General features: G+C 42.3%; 2 protein-coding genes across 5 annotated transcripts; both read left to right on the forward strand.

The window, feature by feature from the left end:
* Window positions 1-710: 710 nt before the first annotated feature.
* prrc2a (proline-rich coiled-coil 2A) lies at window positions 711-18,343 on the forward strand. 4 transcript variants are annotated; one of them, XM_044052444.1, is made up of 17 exons: window positions 711-866; window positions 4,294-4,445; window positions 5,666-5,843; window positions 5,945-6,041; window positions 6,145-6,226; window positions 6,321-6,464; window positions 7,507-7,748; window positions 7,838-7,926; window positions 8,142-8,293; window positions 8,929-9,025; window positions 9,142-9,331; window positions 10,560-11,109; window positions 11,198-11,448; window positions 11,596-11,932; window positions 12,143-12,362; window positions 12,482-15,218; window positions 15,254-15,550. In XM_044052444.1, the coding sequence occupies exons 2-17, from the start codon at window positions 4,331-4,333 to the stop codon at window positions 15,548-15,550; spliced, it is 5,778 nt and encodes a 1,925-aa protein (XP_043908379.1). In that variant the 5' UTR covers window positions 711-866; window positions 4,294-4,330. The 4 variants fall into 4 exon arrangements, with proteins under 4 accessions (XP_043908379.1, XP_043908376.1, XP_043908378.1 ...); XM_044052441.1 differs by having other exon boundaries at window positions 711-817; window positions 12,482-18,343; XM_044052443.1 differs by lacking the exon at window positions 711-866 and adding an exon at window positions 928-1,040 and having other exon boundaries at window positions 12,482-18,343.
* Window positions 18,344-19,152: 809 nt separating this feature from the next.
* On the forward strand, window positions 19,153-26,636 carry csnk2b (casein kinase 2, beta polypeptide). The gene is made up of 7 exons (XM_044053354.1): window positions 19,153-19,277; window positions 20,077-20,158; window positions 20,517-20,619; window positions 21,246-21,361; window positions 21,852-21,927; window positions 22,889-23,078; window positions 24,875-26,636. The coding sequence occupies exons 2-7, from the start codon at window positions 20,087-20,089 to the stop codon at window positions 24,963-24,965; spliced, it is 648 nt and encodes a 215-aa protein (XP_043909289.1). The 5' UTR covers window positions 19,153-19,277; window positions 20,077-20,086; the 3' UTR covers window positions 24,966-26,636.
* The last annotated feature ends 255 nt before the right edge of the window (window positions 26,637-26,891 follow it).

Consider the following 26,891-nt stretch of genomic DNA (forward strand, 5'->3'; position numbering starts at 1 on the left):
TTCATCAATCAAATCATCAAAAAATATATCTTGCACATGGTTCCATTTTTTGGGATGTAGACAGATGGATAAAAACAATTTTCCCCAACATTTCATCTACAAAGAATCTTCATTTTAAATGGCAGCAATTAACATTTTATTTTCATTATTGATTAATCAGTTTATTATGTTTAGGTTTCCGTTATTAGTTGTTTGGTCACATACAGACAAATATTTACATAGTAGAAGTAGGGATGAGCCAACACGATAGTATCAGTATCGGTCTGATATTGGTCAAAATAAAATGACTGATATTGGCAGATACTCTTGTGTGAGATATCAGTATTGGACACAAACAAGTGGTATCATGCCATCCCTATATAGAAGGTGAAAAACCAGAGATTGTTTTTATAATATTCATATAATAATACTATTATACACAAAAATACAATGTTTTGGTTTTCTTTGGCACAAATAATCCTATATGTATATAAAATAACACTGATTGAGTGTTTTTTTTAATTATTAAAATAATCGCTGATTCATTTTGGTATCAACCATCGAATAATTATTGCACCACTATTGAACTCTGTTATTTATTATTAACCCAACGTCATTTTGTTCATGTTTATAATGTTATCTCCTTTATAAAAAAAAGAAATCTAAAGACTCTTTAGAAGAATCTTTGAACTCTTTCGTACAGTAGAGGTCCCCAGCGCTGCTCTCTCGAACTCCTCAGTAGCCGTTGACGGCTCGTTCGGCGTTAGACCGATTCAAGGATCACATTTTTCTTTTCCCCTTTTCATTTATTTTTTGTGAAAAAGGAAAAGAAGTGCAAGTAAGGCGAACACCCTCTTTGTCTAAACCACAGTCGTGTCCGTGTTGAAGTGAGTGTGTTTTACTGTAATGTCCATTTCTATGTGACCATGCAGGGGAGGGGGAGAACGTTGCTTTGCTAGCTGGGTCATTTGCTAGAAAAGCTACGTTATAGCAGCAGAGCTAAAGCTCAATCTGCGCTAGAACCTCGAGACAAGTCGGGACAAGACCAGGTCAGTGTCCAGGGATATGTTTACACACTCGTGTAAACGCCGAAGTGTCATTTAACATCTCGCTGAGTGTATAATCACTATTGTAGATGGACACGGAGTGGGCTGTTGGAGAGATGTTTAGTGGAGCAGTCTTTATTTTCCCAGCTGTTGTTGCTATCCTACGTGAGGTGGCTACCCTAGCAAGCTAGGCTAGCCCAACTAATATTTCTCACATGCATTTGGTTGGATCGAATCTCATTGTGAACTATCCTTGGATGTTATTTGGTGTTTTGCCACTAAGTTGCCGTGGTGTTAATATATCAAATCGTTTGATTTTTGATGATTTAATGCTATACGCACGTAGCTAGCGGTAGTGTTAGAGCTTTAGCAAGGAAGCTAGGCCTGCAGCTTTACCGTCAGTCTGCGACACTCAGACCGCGAATGACCTCGTATTTATTTGTGTAGTGTTCACATTTACCGTATACTACATTCGGCTCTTCTGTTTGACGCTTTAATAGAAAAGTTTGTTGTTTGATACTTTGCATTTCTACACCACTGCCCTGTATTAACGTTACTATGCATCGGGCCTGCCTCCAGCGCCATTTTGTTTTGTTCTAATAAAATATTTTCCTGCGTTGTCCTGTGAGCAAAAAAAAATAAATCTAATGCACGATTTTGTTTTGACCTTTTTTATCGCAGTGTCATTATGCGTAATTGTCAACAAATCGGCGCCCTGTAAACGGAGAGCTGTAACATCAGCAAATGCCACTGTTAAGTATTGAAATTGAAAATGAAACATGAACGCAGTCCCCCTCCCAACGCCACCGCTGAGGCCCAGTGTTAGCCTGCGAGTCAGTTAGCCCCTCAGCAAAGACGTTTGTTAATTAAAAACCTCAGCAGCAGCTTGTGCTTAGTCTGTGTTTCATGCCCCTTGTTAGATTCGTTGCTTTCTTTCCACCTGGTTTTGCCACTGTATTATTATCCAGGTACAGGTAGTTATTGTTGATAGTGTTAGCTTTGGTGTTTAATAGTGCTGCACGACATTGGGAAAACACAAAATATCTTTAATCTTGCAATGACGATATCACTTGTGATGAATAAATACCATATTATACACTATTATTGTTTGTCTGCTTTGGGTTCGCAGCTAACGTAGAACCAGACTAGACAGGGGACAATATGAACATTTTTGACACCATAATCCTGAAGTTGTAATGCACAGTAATATTGCAATTATTGTACACATGCTTTTAAACATGCAATACCTTCATTTAGTTCCATATGGGTTCACTAATTGGGCACAAATAACTGTGCTACAGAGGATGTATATTAATAATGTTACTAATTGTACCAAAAAAAACCCAGCCAACATTACTGATGTTGCAAATGCTGTAATGTTGGAAAGACATATTTTTAAGGAAACATTTCTGTGTACTTGTTGGCATTTTCTGAAAGCATATGGATACAGAGGACAGCAATTAACGATAAAAATTTAGCTATGTAAGTTCTTTGCCAAATAAAATGATAAAATGACAGATCATATACATTTACTGCAGTTCAAGATGCATCAGCAATGTGTATCTCTTTTGCAATATGAATGTTGCGTCTATTGATATCGCGGACGGTAGTGGCCAGGTTTCATTATACTGTGGCGCTGTAATTGGTAGACCTCTTTATGGTGTGAGTGTGTGTGTGTTGCTGCAGTCTATGGTTTGGCTGTGAAGCTGCTGGGCCCCTGTTAATCCCAATACAGCATGTAGTTGATCAACCACCCCATGACCTAATTTTCTAATCTCGTCTAGCTGTCGAGGCACTGCGCACTGCGCACTAGGTAGTCGTCCCTTCAAGCTGTTTGTTGTTGAGTTTCTGCAGGGACTTGTGTAGTTCAGGCATTGTGCGGTTGTGTTTTTATATTTGTCCCTTGGCAGTGATTTTAATTGTGGTCTCATATGTGATCTTGTCATTACGGCGTGTATTTGTTATTCCGATGTAGTGGAAATGAATGGAGTAGCTATCATTTATTTCTTTTATGAAATAAACACTCAATGATCAATTAATTACAAGAAAATGTTGCATGAAATGTCTAGTAATATTTCAAGTCAGTGATGAAAATGACTGGCTCACATCATTTACCTACTTCAACAATATGATTTAATTTTCATTTCTCTCCTCTCGCTAATTGTGCCCAACGGGTGTTGGGTGGAGTTGGGGGCAGCAATTAAGCCTTCTAGATGCAGCCATTACCAAACTGAACTGAACAGATGTCAGTGCAGTGTGTTTTATTGATGTGAAGAGTTCAAGCTGAAGGCCTTGCTGTTTCCATGGAGCTAACACTGTCGCAAGGCAAAGCATAGAAGAATATCATTTATAATGCGTTGCCATAGGAACCATGGGCCTGCTTTTCCCTATCTTTTGTACCATGTTTTTTTTGTGTGTGTTTAGTCATGCACTGTATTGGGGCTGCTCACATTCAATGGTTTTTAATGTAGGTTTCACTGGCCTATTGCTAAATCTGCCCGTGCTGTAATTTGTACAAAGGTAATGTGCTCTTTAAAAAGGATAAACAACTTCATCCCAGGTTTAGAATACTTGCACACTTACTGTAAAACTTTAGGAATTATTCAATTAAAAAACTCCCTCAATGACAACTTAAGCTTTTATTGCATTGGGCTGTACGTTTTTGAATGCTAGTGTCAATTTTCATCAGTCAAAATACCAAGATTTACAAGTAGAGGTGTCAAAAAAACCTTCCAAAAATGTATTTCTTTGTGTAGTAGAAAAAGAAGGCTTACATTTTATGGACACTATTGAGCCAAGGTATGTCATACCCTCACTTTATCAGGTTATACCCAGGTTACCTGTGCAAGTTAAGCTTAAGTTAATTTAGCTTGTGTTTACGTTGCCCTTTTCCAAATATAAAAACTACTGAAACTCTTACTGAATCTTGCAAAACATTAGACTCTGATTTAATTATGACAGAACTTTTCTTAGCTCAAAACAGCAGACCCTCAAATTAGCAGCTCTATGCACTGAAACAATGTTTAATCAATTTTTTTCAATTTGAAATGGCTTTGAATTGAAAATTATTTTTAAAATGAATCCTAACCCAAGGAATTGGAATCTAATTATGAGATTCTAAAATATTCACACCTCCATATAAGTGACATCATTCAGCCAAGAGTTACAGGGATATTGTTTTAGGTCCATCAGAATAGGTTTGAATTTAAACAACTTCAAGTTGTTTTGAATGCATGTCTGTAATTTGTGTCTGTCTCTTCCTCTCCAGTCTCAGGGCTCACCATACTCGATGAGCGGACAGCGCAATGTCAGAGCGCTCTGGGCAAACTGCAAAGGGGAAGGAAGGCAAAACCAAGTATGCGTCTCTCAACCTGTTTGATACATACAAAGGAAAGAGCCTTGAAACACAAAAGCCTGTTGGTGAGTAACTTAGTTAAGTCATGTCCAAGCTTCCATCGTGGTGACATGTATCCAGTGGAACGGATCAGGTTTTCTGACTGTTTGAATTCATGATATTAGTGTTATTTATAGGCTTTTGGCTCTGTTTAAATCTGCCTGATGGTTTTGTTTGGCCACCATGTAGCAGTAAGTTATCAGATACACTTGAAGAAAACAGATCTCCTTTGTCAGTGCTGGATTTTCCCGTTGGTTTTGTGATTGTATTTTTCTGTCTGTGCTGGGTTGTGTCCTGCCGTGAGTACTGCAACTCAGATGCATTAGTCTACCGTCTCCAGGAGACGGTCTCCCTGATAGCTCTGATGCTGACTTCGAAGTGTATGATGTACTGTATCGCTCAACTGCTCGCCAACCTGCTTTTGCTGATACTGATGATATTTTTCAGCAATCATCATTACTTTTCAGCACTAACACCTGTCTCTTTCTGAAAGAAACCATTATTCATGTTGCCATATTTAAAGAAAAATGCACAGTATGCACAGTGAATGGCTCTCAAGCCTTGACATATCTGCTGAGCCTCGGATCCGTTGGACCCGACCCGAGACAGAGGCGTGGACACCGTTTTACTTTTGTATATGTTTTATTCAGAAGCGCCTCATGAGATCTAAGCAGCTGTCCCCCTTTCCTAACTACAAGAATCCTTCTTCTACATAGTGAAGTCACGCAGTGTTGTGCTTCTTGACCTAAAAAATAAATTAGGTTAGGTTCAGCTCAACTTAACTTTTCAGATTTGAAAGGCTTGTCTAGGGCTGGTGGCGTGGCTTAAAACTCATATTGCAGTTCAGTTTGCAACATCCGGCAGTAACGGTATATATATTCTTGGGTGTGTACAAGAATACACAATTTTGGTATTTCCACTTGTCAGCTAGGCACCACATACCTTTGATCAAGAGAATTAATCATGGCCAGTAAGACACTTATTTTGTCTCAATTGTAAGGGTTTTAAACAAGAATAAGGGGTATGTAAATGTACACACACACACACACACAAAATGGTGTGTGTGTGTGTTAGCAATTATCTAACCATTGCTTCGCTGGTTGGATAATTTATACATTAATAGATTTTTTTCAACTCCCCTGATATCCTGCAATCTACAAATGCCCTTACTGTTGTCTAATTGTGCCTTGTGTTTAGATGATTGAATGAATTAACTGAATGACAACTTTTCTCTTCCCCATGTCAGTTCCCCCCCGCCATGGCCTGCAGTCTCTTGGTAAAGTTGCCTCCGCACGGCGTATGCCACCCCCTGCCAACCTGCCCAGTCTGAAGGCAGAGAACAAAGGCAACGACCCTAACGTCTCGCTCGTTCCCAAAGACGGCACAGGATGGGCAAGCAAACAGGAACAAGCAGACCCAAAGAGGTAACCCGTCTTAAACCTCTAACTAAGTGTTGGCAATTGTTTAAATGGTGGAAAATATCTTCACAGTAGAAAGTTTTGGTTGGTTTTATCTTTCCTTTTAGTACCGATGCGTCGTCAGCACCGCAGCCGGAATCGCAGCAGCCTGTGGCTTCACAGACACCTGCACCGACCCGCCCGAGAACCCCACCAGCTTCAGAGGTACCAAAAGTCACAATACCCTAGATGAAAGTCATAGTCTGATTTAATAATATTGCAGAATATGTATAGCAGCAATAGGTAACATGATGTTTGTTTGTCTTAGGCTCTGGCCCCAGCTTCAACCCAGGCCGTAGGGGCAAGGTCCTGGGCACAGGCCAGTGTTACACATGGAACACAAGGGGATGGTGAGTCTTCCCTTTTGAATTTCTGACATTTATGTCATTAGATTGAGCCTTTTGTCACACATTATTATTATTTTATTTTTTTACTCTTTTATAGGTGGAAAGGGATCAAACCTACCGTCGCCATTCTCTCGCGAGGAATTTCCCACCCTGCAGGCGGCTGGCGACCAGGACAGAGCTGGCAAAGAACAGGGCACTGCAGATCAGTGGTATGGGCCCGGACCAAGCCTCCGCCCCCAGAGTATGTGATGTGTACTTAATTTCCAATAAATGACCATTATTGATCATCAGTAGTTCAATTTGTAGTTGTCAGTAAACTAAAAGGTAGGAGTGCTTACTATGTACTCATTTTGGTTAGTAGCATAGAGCAGCTCATCATGTATTGGGGGATCGATGTTAATCTTTTCATGTATTTTTTCAAATGAATAATTTAACTGGTCATTCCATGTACAAATTATTGTTGGTCTCAATGTGTCCTAGGGATTGGCGCGGTCTTTGAATATATTTTATTATATCGACAAATAGTAGTCAGCTAATCCCAGTGACCTTCAAATTGGATTTTTTACTTGAAATGTCAATCCCTACTTTGTGCATGCTAAAGCCAATAAAAAGTTTGACCATTTTTATTGGGTATTAAATCTCCAGTCATATACCATTAAAGCTCATAAAATGTACTGACTGTTTTCACATAGACATTAATTTACGCGTTCATTACTTGTACATGTGATTGCTGTAATGCTCTTCTTTCTGGTCTCCCCAAGAAGAATATCATCAGCTACAGCAACTTCATACTGCATATGTTTGTGCTGACCTGGACCAGAAAGAGAGTGTACATTACACCGATCTTAAAATCGGTGTAATGTACACTCTCTTTCTGGTCGGGCAGCAGAGACATCTAACATTCTTAAAAGCAAACTTAAGACCTACCTATTTAACCTGGCTTTTACCTCACCTTTATTTATTTTAACTCTTCTATCTCATTTTAGGACCAGACACAATTTCCACCCTTTAACCAACTGCACCTATTATTGAATCATGTTCTAATTCATCTTATCCTTTGCTGCTTATAGTACTACTTTTTATTTATTTTGTTATTTATTCACTTACTTTCTAACCTTTATCTGTTAAGAGTTGACTTTTTTTACGAGTTACAATTTTCTTTCCTGTATCTCCTGTTCCAACAATACCAACCATATGTCTGTATGCCAGTTGACATGTGAAGCACTTTGAGCTGTATTGCCTTGTATGAAAAGTGCTATCTAATTGGAGTTTGTTTTTCCCAGACGTTACAAGTTGGCGGGACGGTGGGGGCCGAGCTCTGGCACCCACCATGGCAGGGGAGGGCGCAGTGGAGGGTGGCAACGGTGGGGCTTTGGTGATGGATGGGGCAGCTGGGGTCCCCCTTCTGAACTCCCAGACCCATGGGCCACCTAGGAATCCTCCTGCAGGCAGCCCCGCCTTGCCTCTGCCCCAACCCCCTGTGGGACCTGGGTTCCCTCAGTACCGGGGGATCATGCCTCCTTTCGTAAGTCTCCTCTTGCGTTTCTCTCTGGTCTCGCCTGAATGTAAAATAATTGGTGTCTGACCTTAGTCTGTTCTTTTGTTTCTCACAAGATGTATCCTCCGTACCTGCCCTTCCCGGGCCCCTATGGCCCTCAGGGGCCCTACAGGTTCCCGCCACCTGGGGAAGGGCCTGCTCCCAGGTTTGTTCCTTTTTTTCTTTTTTTTTTTTATGTTGAAATGATTATGCTACTTTTTTTGCAGAGGGGCAAACCTCACTCACTGAAATTGAGCTGGAAGATAATTAAATGGGCTTTGAGGGTTTATAATAAGGCTTAATGTCTAAGTGGGCATGATGCCATGCTTCTTTTTTTGTTCCTCTGCATATCACTTACAACAGCTTTTTCCTTTCTGTCAGGTTCTCTCGTGGGCAAGGTAGTCCTGACAGCAGGCCTCAGGGTGGCCCACGTGACAATGGTGGAGAGGTGGTGAAGCGACCCTCCATCTTAAAGCAGGATGACCTAAAGGAGCTTGATGAGCTGGACCATGATAATGATGAGGGCTGGGCAGGTCAGAAGATGCTATTTTTTGGATATGCAAAAACATAGTAATAATAAAGAATGACTGTCATTTCCTTATACTCAATTGAAACTGGTTCCAAATAACTTCGGAACTACTCTCGTTTAGTGCGATTAAATCAAGCCCTGGTGCATTTACCCCTTTAGTATGGTTTGTTTACATTTTGACCCAAATAATCGTGATTATTTTTTCCATATTCAAGCAGCCCTAACATGTATAATGTGCGTAGAGGAGAAACTCTGCATTTGCTTTACACCAAATTTAATGCTGTAACAACAGAATTACTCTGGTTTAGTTGTAGTTTACATATTCTGCATTTAGATATTTTCCATTTGGGCTTTTAACTTGAACACATTTTTATTAATATAAGTTGTAGTGAGGTTGTACTGGGTTTTAATTTGTTGTTGTTTAGCCCCATTAAATAAGATATCTAAGTATCCCATGCATGCAAAGTGGTAGTTACTACGATTAATCTGCGATTGTTGCCTTATATTTCCTGCTCATTCAAAGCAAAGCTGTACCAGTCACTACAACCAGCTGATAGGAGGAAGAGTGGAGGATCAGATTTACCGATTAGATATATGCCCAACAAATATGTTTCTGATTTTTTTTTTTTTTTCCCCCAGGGGCTCATGAGGAGATTGATTACTCTGCTAAGTTGAAGTTCAGTGATGATGAAGGAGAAGAGGAGGCAGAAGAGGAAACCGCTGAGAATGACCTGTGGTATGTGGGATACAGTGTGGTTTAACAATTCTAGAAATACTCCATTTGACTTACAAGTAGCAAAAATTCATTCACTAGCTAGTACATTTATAAGTGCTTTCCTCTCTTTAATCTAGTGAGCAACCGAAGTCGCAGGATGCCCCTCCTGCAACCTCTCATTCTCGAGCCTCAGACAGCAGTGGAGAGGCCTGCCGCACCCCTCCTCCTAATGCAGACAATGGCCCCCAACCTCCCTCTAGCAAGCCAGGATGGGCTGAGGAGGGAGGTAGTGGCTGGGGAGGCCAGGGAGCATCCACTAACTACCAGGTAGCTAAAAGCTGTTGCCCAGACAAACTACACTTGCGCTGTTTAGAGAAGGCATAGAGTTGAAACCTCCTGGCACAGGACACTTGTGCAAACTGTTGAGCAAAGACTCAGTCATGGGCAGAATGTATTAGCAAGTGTGTTTTGTGGGTCTAGATTATTGTGGTGGAGCATGGCTAACTGTCTGCCTGTATAGAGGGGCGCAGGCCTGGTTTGGGTGGTCTCCGGTAGCAGCCCTCCCCCCACCTGGGCCGCTCCTTGGATAAGTGCCCTACTTCTTTTACCGACAGGTAGACATCCAGAAAGGGCCTCACAGGCTACGTTCAGAATCAACCTATTGTTGGGTTGCTTTGGTATTGACAGGTGCATGCATGTTTGTTACACCACTCTAAAACATGGGTGCAGACAAAATGTAGGTGAATCATCTGGCTCTTCAGTCACCCTGTCGAAATGCAGTGCAGAACTCGTCTGTAACTTGAGAAAACCTCTGCAGCGAATTTTGTTGAGCAGCAAGGGAATGAATTGAAATTCAGTTTTATTTGCAGATTCATAACATACATTATCTTAAGGCACTATGTGGTAAGGATCTGATAATTATTATAGTGGAACACAATGAGCATCTCCTTTTTTAACAGGAAGAAATCTCTGACAGATCCAGAGTGCATGGCCATCTGCTTTGAACTATTGAGGTAGAGGAGAGGAGAGGAGAGAAAGAAGAAGAATTAAAAGGAGGGAAGAAGATGGAGATAGAGACCAGGATACAGATACAGCACTTCTGTCATCAGTTTTGATGTTGTTTCAGGCAAAAAGTGATGCAAAGAATGATTATAACTCCAAACACACATCTGCAGTAATCTGATTTGAGTCAAATTTAAAGCTATCTCCAAATGTTTTTTGAATTGGATTTAAAAACAAAAATATCGCATATAATGCGTCTTGGTTTGTATCTTCAGATTTTCTAATCCAACCTGGATAAAGTCTGGAGATGCACAAATCTGACTTTGGTCTGGTAGCCTGAACAAGGCTATAGACAAACCATTTTTATCATTATATTATCCACCGCCCGGAGGTGTTAATAAATAAACAAACTGTCTTTAGGTTAGACCTTTTTAAGATTTGTTACAACAGGTGTAAGTCATTCCGACTGCATTTTTCCCTCAATAAGAATGCAAATATGTCATCTGGTCTATAGTCAAAACTACAGTGCAGCCTTTGTTTTCTAACTAATCAGGACCGGCCCCACAACCAGGGTGCGCCTCTAGGCCCTGGGAAACCTGGAGCAACCCAGCAGCAGTCTGCAGCAGGAGGTCCCACCACTCATCCCCAGCCAGGTGTGCATGGGGCCCAGGGTGATGATGAGGATGAATCTTGGCGTCAGCGCAGGAAGCAGTCCTCCTCTGAGATCTCTGTCGCTGTGGAGCGAGCACGTCGCCGCCGTGAAGAGGAAGAACGTAGGATGGAGGAGGAGCGGCGTGCAGCCTGTGCCGAGAAGCTAAAGAGGCTGGATGAGAAGCAGCTTCAACAGCAAGGCAGCAGCAGTACAGGAGTTGCTGTGTGCAGTAGTAAAACCCCCAGCCTTGATGGTAACTCCACTGCGGCGCCAGCAGGCAGCCCAAGCCCATCTATTTCAGCATCTACATCCTCTCCCAACATCAGCCAGCCCTCATCTCCTTGTGTAGACCCAGAGGAGCCTCCAGTGCTGGCTGTTCAGCCAGGGCCCAGTCCTGGGGTTGGTGACAGACAGCGAGCTAGCAGTAACAGCAGCTATGACTCCAACACAGGTGAGTTCTTCATCCACATGTGATCGATGACTGGATCATTAAGATCATACTTATTTTCTGCCTCTTTATCTTTTCTCTCCTGATACAGATATCCAACAGTGTCCCCAGCCAGCTGTGTCACAGCCACAGCAGCTCACACTGGATGTACCTTTACCTGTAGAGACTAAGGAAGAAACCATGGGTGGTTCACACATCCGTGCAGGCAGTGGTGGTGAAAGAGGAATTGACTCGGCCAAGATTGAGAATATCGCAGCAGTTCGTCAAGCTGGTGGTCCTTCAGGCCAGGGATACTCAAAATACCAGAAGTCTCTTCCGCCACGATTCCAGCGGCAGCAGCAGGTTAGATTGTTGTAGAATCCTAATTTGCTCTTTGTTTGAGATATACAGCCCAACTCCTACCAGGAACTATGTACTGATCTATGCCATCCTTGTAATGTATTTGTACATTCTTACAATTTCTTTGATGTAATGTTAATTTCTCTGTAGGAGCAGTTTCTGAAGCAGCAGCAGCAGTGGCAGCAGCAGCAACATCAGCAGCAACATCAGCAGCAGCAGCAGCAGCAGCAGCACAGCCAGGCATCACAAAGTCAACTGTCCCCTCAGCCACAGCCTCCACAGGGACCTTCACCAGGTTCAACACCTCAGCCAGGACCTGGACCCAAGCAGGCGGGACCCATGTATCAACCCGGCAATATGGTTCGACCCCCACCCTTGGCAATGAATTTCGACCCCCGCTGGATGATGATGCCCTACATGGACCCACGCATGATGCAAGGCCGCCCTCCACCTATGGAATACTATTCAGCTGGCATGCACCCAACTGGTAAGTGACATTATCACTGAGATCTGATCTGAAGGTGTTTTTAAGATGAATGATGAATAATTAAATACTGGCACAATTAACACAGCTCAGATGAATGTATGTGTGTGTGTGTGTGTGTGTGTGTGTATATATATATATATATATATATATATATATATATATATATATATATATATATATATATTTATAAAAAACACTTCATGTTCTCAGGGCTCATGGGGCGTGAGCGTTCTGATTCAGGGGGATCAGGTTCGGACCCATTTGACAGGCAACAGCATCCAGGGCATCCTCACCGTGGGACCCCCCCTATGGATCCTAAAGTGGCCTGGGGGCCAGAGGTATTCCCTGGCGGAGGGGAGAGTCGTGGGCTAACCTCCCCACTAAGGCAGAAACAGGCATTGGAGGAGGAAGATGTGGCCAAAGGGCCTAGGTATGTTTTCATTGCCAGTGGAAAATATTTTTTGTAGGGAGGGGGACAATTTATGAACCTCAATTTTTATATTTGATAATTGTGAAATTTAGTGATAATTTCATTTTTCTCTCTCTCAGGAGTGACACCCCTCCACACCGCATGCGGGAAGGTGGATTGGGACCCATTCAGCAGCCCAGCTCCAGCTCTGGGACAACCAACCAAACCCCTCCTCCTGTCAGCACTCAAGTGGGCGTTCAAGGAGGCAGCCACCATCCTCATCATTACATGGGGGGACGGGGCAACTACAGCAACTTCCCTGACCAGGGTGTTAGGGTGCCTCCCCATCAGCAGCAGCAGAGGGTGGGTGAACGGGGAAACCAGCCTCATGGCTTCACCCATCAGGATGAAGGGCCTACTCGAGGATCTCAACAGGGCCAGATATGGGGAACCCCTCACCCACACTATGATAGAAATGGTCGTGCAGACCATCCTCCTGTTGAGAACTCTCACGTTCATCACCCTCAGCAGCCTCACTTCCCTCTCCACCCACATAAACCAGAGAATAACCGTGAAAGGGTCATTGAGAGCACTAACAAGAAGGCCGCCTCCTCGCCCCCTCTCCACCAACCATCCCTTTCATCTTCTTGCTCTTCATCCTCCTCCTCTTCTTCTGCAAGGGAAGATGGGAGTGTCAAAGTTGCCCAGCAGCATCATCATCATCCATCTCAGAGAGAGGGTGAGGCTGGTAGTGGGCACAGTGTTGGCGAAAGAAGTAACAGTGGTAATGCTGTCAGAACTGGCCATGTGAAACAGGAGAAACAAGGCCCAACATATGCTTCTCATTCCTCAGCAACCTCCTGTCCACCTCCTACTCAACATGGCAGCCATACTCCACATCAGCAGCAGCAGCATCCCCACCCTAGATCAAACCAAAGAGGGGGGCGGGAGCACAAGACGGAAACCCAGTGGGGCCCTCGGCCTGGCAGCAGCAATATGGGAGGGGGTTCCTCCCATGGCAGGAGGGCCAACAATGCTGGAGGTGGGAACAACTGCCGTGGAGGAGAGGATTCCTCCAACATTCCATCAGACCACAAATCCTCCACCCAGACAGGGGGCAGCAGTGCCAACAAGAGGGCTGGCCCCATCAAGAAGCCGGTGCTGAAGGACATGAAGAGAGAGGGAGGTGAGATTGAAGGAGATAAAACAAACCCAGGCTTTGGGAAAGAGAAAGAACACGATGGGGGACAGCTGGTCTCCATAAAGCAGGAATCCTCTTCCAACCCCCAGAACACATTGGCTCCATCTAAAGATGAGCCCGCCCAGACAGCCAAATCTAGGAATGGCGGAAAAGATCGATCCTCAGGAGGTGGTGGGGGAGGGTCAGGTAGAGGCCCAAAAGATGTGGACCCCAATTCCTCAGGTTTTTCTGGGTCGTCCTCAAGAAGGGACAGAGACCGTTCCTTTGAAAGAGGAGGCAGCTCCTCCCACCATCATGGAGTTTCTGCTAAAGGTGGCAGAGGCAGTCGTGGACGAGGGGGAGAGTTCTATGGGCGTGGACGTGGTTACCGTGGCACCTACACAGCCAGTGCTGGGCCTGCTGGTAGCAGTCGAGGCAGAATGGGTGGCAGAAGTGGCAGAGATTACCGTTCATCTGTTGGTGGTGGCCAAAACCAGGAGTCCAAAGGTGAGGGGACTGGTGGCAGGCATGGTCAGGATCGGTCACAGCATAACCCAGCCAGGGCCAGGAACCGAAGTGAAACTCGTAGCGAGGGTTCAGAGTATGAGGAAATCCCCAAGAGGCGGAGGGAGAGGGGTTCAGAGACTGGCAGTGAGAGTGGTGCAAGTGACCTTGGTCACTCAGACAAGGAAGACCACCAGAAAACCAGTACCAAGAATGGACCTGATAATGCCATCACCACTGGCAGTGGAACCATGTCATCTGCCCCACCCAGAGGTTCTCAGGCCCGGGTGTTCACCCCTAGAGGTGTACCCTCAAGGAGGGGCAGAGGTGGAGGTAGTGGAGGAGGAAATGTCTCCAGAAGTAGTGGCAATTTTGGAGGAACTCCTGGGGGACACAGAGTTGGACATGGCCCAGGCTCTCATGGTGGTTCATCTAAGTCATCGGCTTCAACTAGGAAACAGCAAGGCCCACCACAAACCTCTGGTCACAAAGACCTGGGCCGAGGAGGAAATGGAGAGAAGGACAAGATTCCTAATGCAGGTCAAACTCAGATTCAGGGGACCAATCCCCCTCAGCCATCTTTGCCTGCTACATGTCCTGCCACCCTAGGTTCCACTGAAAACGGAGGGGTTGTGACTCAGCAAGCTCCAGCCAGCCCCTTGTCAAACTCTGGAGGGCAGAATACACTCCCTCTTCCTGCTAACCGTGGATTCCCCCCCAGTGGGTTTGAGCGACCTCCTAGACGTCGCCGTCACGGGCGTTCTCAGCATCAGCAGGATAAGCCACCCCGCTTCCGAAGACTGAAGGAGCGAGAGAATGCTGCACGAATCAATGGAGGAGTGGGGGTCATCGGTGGTGGAAGGACCTCCTCTCCTTCCTTGAATTCAGTTCAGGACAGTAATGGAGCCCCTGCTCCCATCACAGGCAATTCCCAAAATGCAAACCACAAAGCTGCTCTACCTACCAACAACAGTGGTGGAGGGCATCTTGGTAATGTAAACAGTCACCACCATCACCACTACAACCAGGCAAATGCTGGGGCCACCCACCCCCAGCATCACCACAGCCATGGTGCAAAGTCCCCCGACTTCACCAACCAGAATTCAGACCAGGCCAATGAGGAGTGGGAAACTGCCTCTGAGAGCAGTGACTTCACAGAGTTCAGAGACAGGGAAGGAGGAGGAGGAGGAGGTGTTGTTGGTGGTGGAGGAGGAGGAGGAGGGGGAAGTCGTATCCATCTCACCATCATCACCACATGGGAAGAGGAGGAGGAGGAGGCGGCGGTGGTGGAGGAGTTGTGGTTGAGCGGGAGATGACTGGAAAAGAGCCCTTGATGAATAAGAGAAGTTTCTCAAGTCAGCGTCCTGGCATGGAGCGACAGAATCGGAGGGTCAACACTGGAGGAGGAGGAGGGGGAGGCCGAGGCCCACGCGGTCCACCTGGCGGTGGTTCAGGTGGGCCTGGCAACGGAGGTGGCAACCGTGGGGAGAAGCGTGGCAACTGTTCTCCGAAAAATAGGAAATGACAGAATAAATAACATTTCAGATGTACCCCACCATCTTACATTGTTATCCCTTTTGATCATTGTTTCATGACTCACTGTTGGCATCTCTTAACACTTTAGTGCATTGTACAGTACATGGAGATGGTATTCACTTTCACCTTAGCTGACCTCACCTCAGTCACCTCTCTCTCTTTCGCATCAGTCAGCTGATTGACCGTCCGTTATTGTAAATTTCCCCATTGGCTCCATTTTGCTTTCCATTCACTTCTCGCCCAGCTTACCCTTTTTACCCTGCCCCTTGACCCCAGTCGGATTTGGTAAGCATGACGTTCTAAAATGGAGGTGCATGTCGTTTTGACAGAAGACATTCACGCAGATCTTCACACACTCGAGCACAAATATGACAGCTTTAAAAAAAAAAAACAAAAAAAAAACATGGAACACATACAGGTCCTGTTGGTGTGATAAAGAAAATATGGGTTTAAATTGGCAAAAATGTTTGGATTGGGCTAACTTTTATATTTATGGTCCTGTGTGTATTTATACCACACTTTGGGCTTGGGTCGTATTCAGTAGTACAGTTGTGCATTACTTCCCTTCAAACGGAAAGAGTGCAGATTCAACTTTTAACAAGAACAATGTATCATAAGAGGTTTTGTTTCTCTGTTTATTTCTTTGGCCTCATGTCAGTCAAGCTGCGACCTCTGGCAAATGGCAGAGGTGTGTGTTTGTGTGTTTTGTCTTCAGCGAAGCAGGTCATTAAAATACCTTTTTACTAAATTTCCAAATCCCTCTTTGGGGCAATTTTTTGGAGTCCTGCAACGTCTTGTCTGATTACTGTGATAAGACCCAGTGAAGTACTATTGCTCAGTGCTCACCTACACTCGTACTGATTTGTCTTTAATATAAATGTCTTTGCTGTACACAGATTGACAGTGTGATTTTTTTTTTTTTTCTCCCAGAGATGTTGACCTGCTCTTACATTTCATTATTTCTTATTGGGTGTTCCTTTGTTTTTTTTTTTCTGGGCCTTGTTGTAGCATCCTCCTTGGCTGCAGAATCCCTGCATAGTGCAAGAATCAGTAGTTTTACACTCATGTGTTTTGTTTACCCCATGAAGACTATTAATAGTGTGATGGCTTTATTTTAACAACCATTATTTCCTCAGTAATTTACATTTTCTTCTCTCTCAAGGTGAAATATAATTTTAATCTTGTAGGGGGGAAGTATGTTTAATGGAAATGTGGGTCATGATAGAATAAAGAAAAAAAGTATGACTTTAATACAAATTTATGCTTCAGTAGATTATTGACATGTTAAAAGAAGCACTTCCTAGTGAAACAAAAGTCCATGTTTGCTGTTTTTTTTGTTTTGTTTTTCTTTTCTTTTTTTGTGTTAATGTTACTTGGGGCAAGTTACTTGTGATGCAACAAGACAGGTACTCTGTCTGGGCCCAGAGTACAAAGCTAAACTGAGTATTGTACTTTTACATCCCCCGCTGCTTGTGCCGCGACACACTCTCTGTGCTTTAGTGGAGACTCCCCACACCAAGCAGGACTACGACCAGGAGCTCCCTTGTTGGAGGAGACATTTTTCAAAGCGTGTGTGTGTGTGTTTTCTCGGGAAGGCTGTGTCGGTACACGGTGGCAAACCAGTAGCTCAGATGAAATCAGGACAATGCAGAAGCGGGTGACAGTGACTCCGTGCATCACCCTCTGCAGGTCACCGCAGTTTTTTTTTTTCAACAACGAATGCAGACCTGAAGTGTCGAGGAAGTGTTGATGTGGGTTACTCTTGTAAACTTAGTGTGTGTCACGTAAATGGCAAAATGACCAGAGGCGACACCCAAGGTGAACAAACCATCACTCATCTCTATCACCTCTGTCACTGCTGTAAGTTGGGGTTTGTTTGTTTACTGACAACAGTTTCGAGATCGTCTCTGGGATGTTGTGTGTTGGGCATTCGATGACTTGTGTGCGTGCGTGCGTGCGCTTGTCTGTGTGTGTGTGTGTGTGTGTATTGGGTGGCATGTGTGCATTTTCCAGTGTCTGTATTTGCTCGGGATGGGGCGGGGGACCAGAAGGGTTAGCACTTTCTGCCTTGTTTGCCCCCCCCCCGCCCCCCTCCCCTGCTTTGATTTAACTAATATAATTATGATAGTTCAACTGTTTTCTTAAATACATCCACATATATACATTCAGCTGTGTGTATATGCTCATCATCCCAATGAAGGACATGCAGTAGTGGAGTTAACCAGTCTTTTTGTAGAATTGAAGCACATTCTTCAGCAGGCAAATGAAGTTGGACATATTTTTATTTTTCACTATGACTTCTAAGCATGTACACACACACACCCTTGGGTGCAGCTTGCCTTGCCTGTTACTGGTTTATACATTGATAGCTGTACACTTAACACTGGCTCAAAGAGTCCTTCATCCCTCCTTAACTCTTAATGTTGATGTGCGCATTATTGTTATGTACCCATGTTAAAAATGAAAACAATAGTGTATTCCAGAAAAAACTAAAAAAAACAAAAAAACAACTCAAAGATTGTACTTTGTTTCCAGCATTACCGAGGTACCTGGAGTGGTTCAAACTGTTTTTAGCATTTATGTTTTTATTAATGGAACTGTAATATACACACATGTATGTATATTGGTATGTATCTAAGTTTGTCTACCCCAACTTACATTCCCACAAACAAATGTTGCCATTTTTAGTTCATGGGAGCAATGTACAAGCAGAGAAGTGTCTTATAATAAAGTTATACAGAGAAGGCAAAGTTAAATAAACTACTTTTGATTTAATGGAAAAGATTGAACCCTATGTCTCTTTCTTCTGTTGATGAAGTGGAATGGATAAAGAAATATCTGTGATCATTGCATGTTTTGACATGTCCCAGCATCAGGTTGATCTGATAGATGAAGGTGTGACATTGAAATCACATACATATTTACATGTAATTCAGCTGCAATTATCTAATAACATGAGTGAAACATTTATCATTAAGGGTTTTCCATGAAAGGAATCGATACATTGTATAATTTTAACTACCACAAGGCTGCAACATCAAATGTGCACGATCAGTGCCTCCTGCAGTTTGTCTTCCAAATAAATTCAGGGTTATTTTTGGCCATAAAGTGTTGTTTCCAACTTTCCCATACAACTTCAGACATTGACCTCAAGCCATGTAACCCCATACACACACACACAAACATGTGTGTCTACATAGGTAAGTAGAAAATATTTGATTTTGTCATTCTAAAAAATATGCATCTCTTGAAAAAACAGTAAAAAATAAAACAAAAATGAAATGGGGAGTTCATGTTGTCTCTTAATATCTTCACACATGTTCATTATATTACCTATTTGTGGGAGCGATTGGTTGATGTCTGTCACATTCCACCATAGTAAACATCTACATTTATAATTCATAATTTATAAAATATTGAATGAAATAGTGAAAAAAATGTGTATGAAGCGGCATGAAATCTAAATACATAAAGTACAAGTACTACCATTTTAGTAGAAACATCAAGCTACTGCATCATGAGAGTGTAATATAGAGGATGAACAGTAGGTGGCAGCAGCTCGCACTCGGACCTGTCCTCTGCACCGGACAACACACCGGAAGCAGAGGAGCAGCGGAATCTTCGGGGTGAACCTCGGCTGGTGTCCATTTTATTTACAACAGTGGAGTTGTTAGATTTTCACCATTCGGGTTTTACAAGAGAATAGAAGCTTAAAGGTAGGTTTTCAAATCACTCATTCACAAGCGTGTGGGCATTTAGAGCCAGAGGCAACCGGAGCTGTAAGAGAAGAGCGTGTCTGTCTGTCCGGCGGCCTGGTGTCTGACGATGCGCCATATTGAATCCAATAGAGGCTGTTAGCGGTGGTTAGCACAACAGGCTAACATTAGCTGCGGCAAATGAACATTTCATATTCGTAGAGTTTTTCCGTGTATAATAAACACTTAATTGTCAAATACACACTTAAGGTCATATTCGAGGCTTTAGTATTTTGACTACAAAGGAAACTTAACCAGGATAGCAGAGTTGAGGTTTGATAACGATAGCGAGCTCATTTATGCGGCTCAGTTGCACCTTTGGCCAAAAATAGTTATGAGTTGAAGGAGTTTAATCAATTGGTTTAGATGTTTTTATTATTATGAGGCAGACTTACGGCATTTATTTGGCGGGGGAGTGTGTGGTGCGGTGTACTTTGCCAGGTCAACAACCAAATATGATATTTCAAATATATCGTCCTACAGATATTTCCATATCTCATCTATTTCAAGATTGTGACTAACTTAAGAATTTTGTATCACATTGTACATCACGTTGCGTGGAATCTGAAAGAATGTGACTTCTGCAGTTGCTTTATCCTCTGTCCAATCATTCTAGGACCTCGTGACTTATAACAAGCTCATTTTGTGACATGTTAAAGACAATAATGTAGTTTGTTGTATAATTTGTTCATCTGTGCCACCGTGTCCAAAAACTGAAGCTCATGTAGATTTCAGACAGAATGTAATTTATCTGTTACAGGTTTTCAGACATGAGCAGTTCAGAGGAAGTGTCATGGATCTCCTGGTTCTGTGGGCTGAGGGGGAATGAATTTTTCTGTGAGGTAATATTTTGCAGACAATATAAGATTCTAGATAAATGTCTTGACAACCATTGAGTTCATATTTTCAACCTACTTTACACCCATAACACAATTCAAATATCTCATGAATGTGAGGACAGTTTTTAAAGTGAAGCTTGAAATCGTTGTCCCATAATCCATTAATGAAGTGTTTTCAATGCTCACTTTGAAAAGAGCTGTATTTGTCATGACGTCAGCATATGACTGACACATTTGACCCACTTTCCTACATTTGAATTGGATCAGGAATGTCTTCACTGCTTGATCACACCAGAGGAATGATCTCGGCAATTAGAAACAAATAACCTCTTAAATTTATTTTCTTACCTCCATTTGACAGGTGGATGAGGACTATATCCAGGACAAGTTCAACCTGACGGGGCTCAATGAGCAGGTTCCTCACTACCGCCAGGCTCTAGACATGATCTTGGACCTTGAGCCAGGTCTGTATCATGTTCATGACACCATATTCTCTTATTGAATATTAAGTCTTAAATGTTGTCTACATATTACAAATTTCAGCAGTTAAAAATGTCGTTGACTACATTGACTCAGTTGTCTGTGGGTAACAGACAACTGATCATAACGCCCCCACCCTGTCAGACACAAACTAATACTAGTCTCTTCTATGTTACAGGCCTGTTACTATTGTTACTCAGCCTGCTGTGTGTGTGGGTGTGGGTGTGGGTGAAGCAGCAAGTAATGTGTACAAAAACGTAAACGTTACAAAGACATAACTGCAGCAGTGGCTTATCACAGAGCCAAGGTCAGCATAGTTGAGAAGTTTGGTTTTAAAAATGTCATCAACGTGCTTGACATTACTTTTTCCTCTGTGTGGTCTGATTGATAACTAAAGTGATTAAAATAAGAGGAAAGTTTATGAGTTCAGAATAAATGTGTAAAAGTTAAAATATTTATTTTTATATCGATCTATATGAATTAGTGATATGGTGATATGGTTTTCAGCCCTATGCGATATCAACGTGCACGATATTTGTTCGCTGTCTGTTTGAAATGGTTTCTCAGTACAGCTTTAATGTCTTCACTCTTGTTTTTTTTCAACGCTCAGATGAGGAGCTTGAGGACAATCCTAATCAGAGTGACTTGATCGAGCAGGCAGCAGAGATGCTCTACGGCCTCATCCACGCTCGCTACATCCTCACTAACCGAGGCATCGCACAGATGGTAGGCACCAACTATGTCCATCCATTATATTTTATTCATCCGTCCTGCTTATACCGGGTAATGTCGGGTAATATTGTGTTTCTTTTTAAAAAAATTATTATTGTTAACAAATGAATTGCCTGATACATTTTATTACCATCGCTAAGATGAACTTTTTAACATATCCTAAACCATTTTCGATGCATGTTGACGGTAAGTTCAACCTTTTGATAAGATTCAGAAATTAAATTGCTAAATTAAAAGAAAGGCTGTCAGAGATGGCAGACTTCACCCCATTCACGCAACAAGCCTCAGTCGTCCTGTGTTGGTCATGTTGGCAAGTGCAGACGAACACACGGAGCCACCAAAAACAATACCTCACTCCCACTCTGTTGATTTAAATGTTTAGTGTCAGCCAACAAGAGCTGTGGAGCTTTATGTGAGTGTTTAAGTAACAATTATCTGCTTTTTCTTCTTGTTATTGACTGCTTGATTTCTTTCCTCATTGTAGTTGGAGAAGTATCAGCAGGGAGACTTTGGTTATTGTCCTCGTGTTTATTGTGAGAATCAGCCCATGCTTCCTATTGGTGAGTATTAAAGCTTAGTCGCTTGCATGACAGTGAAAGTCATTTCAGTGTTTGCCACAGGACAATATTCAGTCTGTGTGGTGAATACAGGCTAATTACAGTTGAAGCAACACAACCAAGCAGCACCTGCTGAGAAGTGTGTGCCAGGCTCTCATACACAGCTAAATGGAAACTTTTTTTCTCAAAGGAATCTCTGTTTTTCATGCATGTGATATTTTTAAGTTTATTTCATGACGCATTCATAAGATAACAGAAGATTGACTTTACTTTTTGTTTGTGTTTATTTCCTTTCTTTTTTTGATGTTTCTCCGAGTGAAGCTACGGCCCCCGGCTCCTATAATTTATTCACTTAATTGCTTCGCGCTTGAAGCGAACAGTAAGGGGCATCGAAATTCGCCTCTGAATTGTTTGAGATTTCTTACCATTGAGTTGTGTTAACATTTAGTCGCGTTACCAATAGGGCTGCCAACATTAGTCGACTATTAAATTCGTCGGCGATGAAATCACGTTGTGGCTGATTACATTTCTGATGAAGAGGGACAATTGTCTCGGTAAGCTAAAATGAAATCGGTCGTTGCTTGTGGCTTTTTGACACAAGACATCTTTGCTTTGTATGAGAATAGACTGTGGACATTAAAGGGAGTGAAGTTATTATCCAATCAGCTTGTCTTGGGTGGTGCCAGTCTAGCTCCACCCAGACTGTAGCATACCATTTTCCTCTGGTACCGCAAGGGAAGGGTGCCAAAAATGGAATGGCTCGACCAGTGATTTTGGAACGGAAATGCAAAAAATCCTATACCTTACCAAACCCAACTGTTATACACGGCTTTAAATATAATACCGAGTAAAAATACCAGGAAGGAAAAAGGAGGCATTTGCATTCCACCAGCAGAGCTAGTGCAATCTCCATTATAGGAGTATTAGATTAACATCTAAGCCTTTTGTTTGTGGTCATGCACAGGTCTGTCAGATATCCCAGGTGAGGCCATGGTGAAGCTGTACTGCCCTAAATGCATGGACGTCTACACACCCAAATCCTCCAGGCACCACCACACAGATGGAGCCTACTTTGGCACCGGTTTCCCTCACATGCTCTTCATGGTTCACCCCGAGTACAGGCCGAAGAGGCCCGCCAACCAGTTTGTCCCAAGGTTTGTTCTGCAGTAGTAAAAATCATTTTTTTCATGTGCACTGATCACAGGACAAACATTATACATTTATATAAGTAGAACCTAGTGCTGAGTGATGGAATGATACTAATGGTAATCAGTGAAGCATTCAAATCACTGTATCAGGGCCTGAGTGCTAATCACGTTCACAATCAGAGTCATTTGTTAATCCCTTCCTTAATCTAAAGGAATGAGATTAAGAAAACACTGTTTTACCAGCAGATACACTGCTGGATATAATCTCACAATATAATTGTTCAAATGTAGTAAAACCACATTTGGGTCAGGTAATTATTTTCTAGTCCTACACATTTAGATAGATTTCAAATGGCAAATAGGTGTACAGTGTGTTATTTAAATATACATAGATATTAAAATGGATATAGTCAAGAAGTCGCAGTTTGATGAATTTTTAAACAAAGTGACGAAACAAATGACTATGGAGAGACGAGTTTTTCTTATTTTCTTATCGGAATTACATTTTTATTTATTACATTTTTTACACACAATGAGAATTGTGTGTAAAATGTGTTCTAGTTTCTATCATTTTCTTTCCTGTTTAAACACTCATGTTGAAAGTAAGTCATGTGTGTGTATATATATATATATATGTGTGTGTATATACATAGTATAGTTTATACTTTGATGGTATGGACTGATAATGGTCCATTATATTTTAAACTGTAAAACAAATCAAGTTAATATGGTATATGTTTATCTACAGTGCTTGGCAACAAAACTCTGAAGTGCAGCTTTATAAAAATATCACGTCACAATCTTTGTCTGAAAAATGTGATATTTTTAATCTTAATCTCAGTCAAATGTTTCTGATCATCTGACACGTCTTCTCTTGCTCATCACTCATCACCATGATGACGCGTTTGTCTGACGTTGGTTCTTTGTCATTAACTCATATGTTGCATTATTAGTTTTAATCCTGTAACTCATGCATCATTTAGTTTACACACAGTGTGTGTGCAGCTCTGGAGAGAATACCAGTGGTCAACATTGGTCAACATCGACAGCTGATAATTGTTGTGTAAGAAAAGAAAAAAAAGCAGTGTCACCACCTGATCTGTACCCGATCCTGAAGTGTGATTACTTACTTAAAATACGATTAAAATAATACTAAGATTATAATATTGTGTTTTTAGTTGTTTTAGCAGCTGTTCTTCTTAGACTAACACACACTTTTTAAGTAGTTATTCTAAGAAGGCTAATACATGTTTCTTTATTTTCTTCATACACACTTTCAAGGGAGCCCATCTTACACTTATCACTTTACTTCCTTTAATCCTGGCCTTCAAAATAAGAGCCACTGACTTTTGCTATGACTACTTACTGTATAACTAAAACAAAATATACACATTTTTATGTTATCTCTCATTTTAGTAGTGATTCCACAACTATGTAAAATATTCTCAGTTCCAGTTCACCTTGAAGATGCTGGATAGGGTTAAAGGTCAGGGCTAAGATCATTTCAGACCAAACTCAACAAACCATTCACAGTTATGTTGGAATAGAAAAGTGAACTTCCTGTTGACACACAAGTTAGAAGCAGAGCGTTGTCCAAAACGTCTCTGGATGCTGAAGCTTTCACATTGTCCTACGTTTGAGACGAAGGCTCTTGAGCCCAAAGCCTGATAGAATTCAATCCTTCTCATGTATGTGTGTGTGTGTGTGTGTGTGGGGAGCACATGCTTGACTAGAAGTTATTAAACCAAACTTTATTATTCTTTACCAACATAATGATGTTTGTCATTGTCTTCTTTCTTAAGGCTGTACGGGTTTAAGATCCACCCCATGGCCTACCAGCTGCAGCTGCAAGCCGCCTCCAGCTTCAAGAGCCCCGTTAAGGCCATACGCTAGAGAGCGTCCAGACAGAAGGAGGAGGAGGAAGAGGAGGAAGATTTCAACAGAAGAAGAGGAGGGGCGTGGAAGACGGGGAATAGTTGTTGGAAGAGCAGGTGTTGCCTGCGTTTTAAACCTCTTCACATGTCCCCTCTTCAACCTGAAGACTGTATTATTTTGGTTTAGACTAGGGCAAATGAAAACGCTGTCAAGAGAATTTTTTTTTTGAGTGTGAGTGAGACAAAAAAAGAAAGCATAGCCGTGATCTTAATCACATGAACCACACACACCTGTACCTTACCCAAATAAGCCGTGTGACTAAAGCAGGAGATGAAGAGAAGAAGGGGAGTTGAACACAGTATCGTAGGTTAAGAGTCCGTTTACACGTGTGTGTGTGTGTGTTTGAAGCCCAGTATCTCCCTGAACTAGTCCACAGTGCATGTAGACTCAGGCCCACACAGAGATAATGAGGCCTGCGTTGGTTCACAAAGCAGTCTGGTAACATTTGCCTTGAGGTGCAAAACAAGTTCTTGCGTTCTTGAGGCAGGAGAACAAAGTTTCTGGTTTCATGCTGTCGGAGTAGATGTTTTTTTTTTCATTATTCGCCGTCATTTCTTTAACGTTCTTCAGCTTTATCTTAAAATAGTTTGACATTTGTGGAATGTCAAATGTGTTGGATTGGAAGGTTGAAATCACGTGAAGCCGCTCGGCGCCCTGCTGGGCTTAGACGAAGTCTCCTACTCATTATTGGACGTTTTGCTGACGACTCGTGGTCATTTAGTCTCTTGTGTAGCAAAGTGAACGTAATATTTCTCATAATCCTGTCACAGCACATGTAGATAAAGGTTTCCCTCATTGTGCAAAATAAATAAACGTCGTAGAAGTGGAGGAGCCGCTTATTCAGCCTACTGTTTGTCATTAGTGATATTTGACATTTGTTAAGACAAATACTTAAACTACGTAACTATTTGTACAACTACTTAAATGACAGCCATCATAAACATGTGTATTTGTCTTGAAAGCCTATATTGACCGATACCGACATTGTGCCAATAATATTGTGGATTCTTTATCACACCCTTTAAAACACTTACTTAATTAACACTTGGTTTGACTCTGTTGTGACACTGAAACAGCCGTGTGCTGCGTAATAACTTCTGTTTTAGTCTTAACTGCAGCTTCTAATGTGTTCATTTCTATAGAAACGAGCAGTCACTGTTGTGTTAAGTGTTTGTTTTCCACTTTCTTTTCCAAAACTTACTTTGTTTCCAGTCCAACGCTGAAGATCGTACATTCATAATTAACCACAGCTGGTTTCAGTCTCCACACTTTTCCCCGAATGTCAAACTGTGTCTAAAGATGAAGCAGGAGAGACTCAGAGATTTAAAAAGCTGAGTCCTTCAGCTCACTCCACCTCCGTACCGATCCGTCGTCCCGGTTCTGACGCAGATCACCAGCTGCTAGTTTTTGTTTCTGATTACTCATGACCGCTCTCCCTTTTCGCTCCCTCTCCTCTCTGTGTGACTTTGAGGAATCCATGATACAAGAGAAAATGTATTTATGTTTCCAGATTTTAACTAATGTTTTTTTGTGTGTGTGTGTGTGTGTGTGTGTGTGTGTCGTCTTCTCTCTGAGACTGTGGGTGAGCAGGATTCAGAATTCTCAATAAACTTCTATTTTCTTTTCATACTTCTCTTTGTCCGGCGTCTTAATTTAGACTGCAGTTCCACACTTGTGCCACATGGTGTCAGGAGAGAGTACGATATACATCTTTCCACACATACTTACATATTCTTAGTCATGTTTAAATCCTGAATACCTGTGTGTTTTTGGTGAGTGTGTGTGTCTGAGCTGAGCTGGAATTTGGTTTCCATGGTAACCAAACTATTACGGTTGTCTGGCTTCAGGGTGTGGCTGCAGCGACATTTCACATGACTTTGACTA

This window comes from Solea senegalensis, linkage group LG20 (genome assembly GCF_019176455.1).
Source record: "Solea senegalensis isolate Sse05_10M linkage group LG20, IFAPA_SoseM_1, whole genome shotgun sequence".
Lineage (NCBI taxonomy): Eukaryota > Metazoa > Chordata > Actinopteri > Pleuronectiformes > Soleidae > Solea > Solea senegalensis.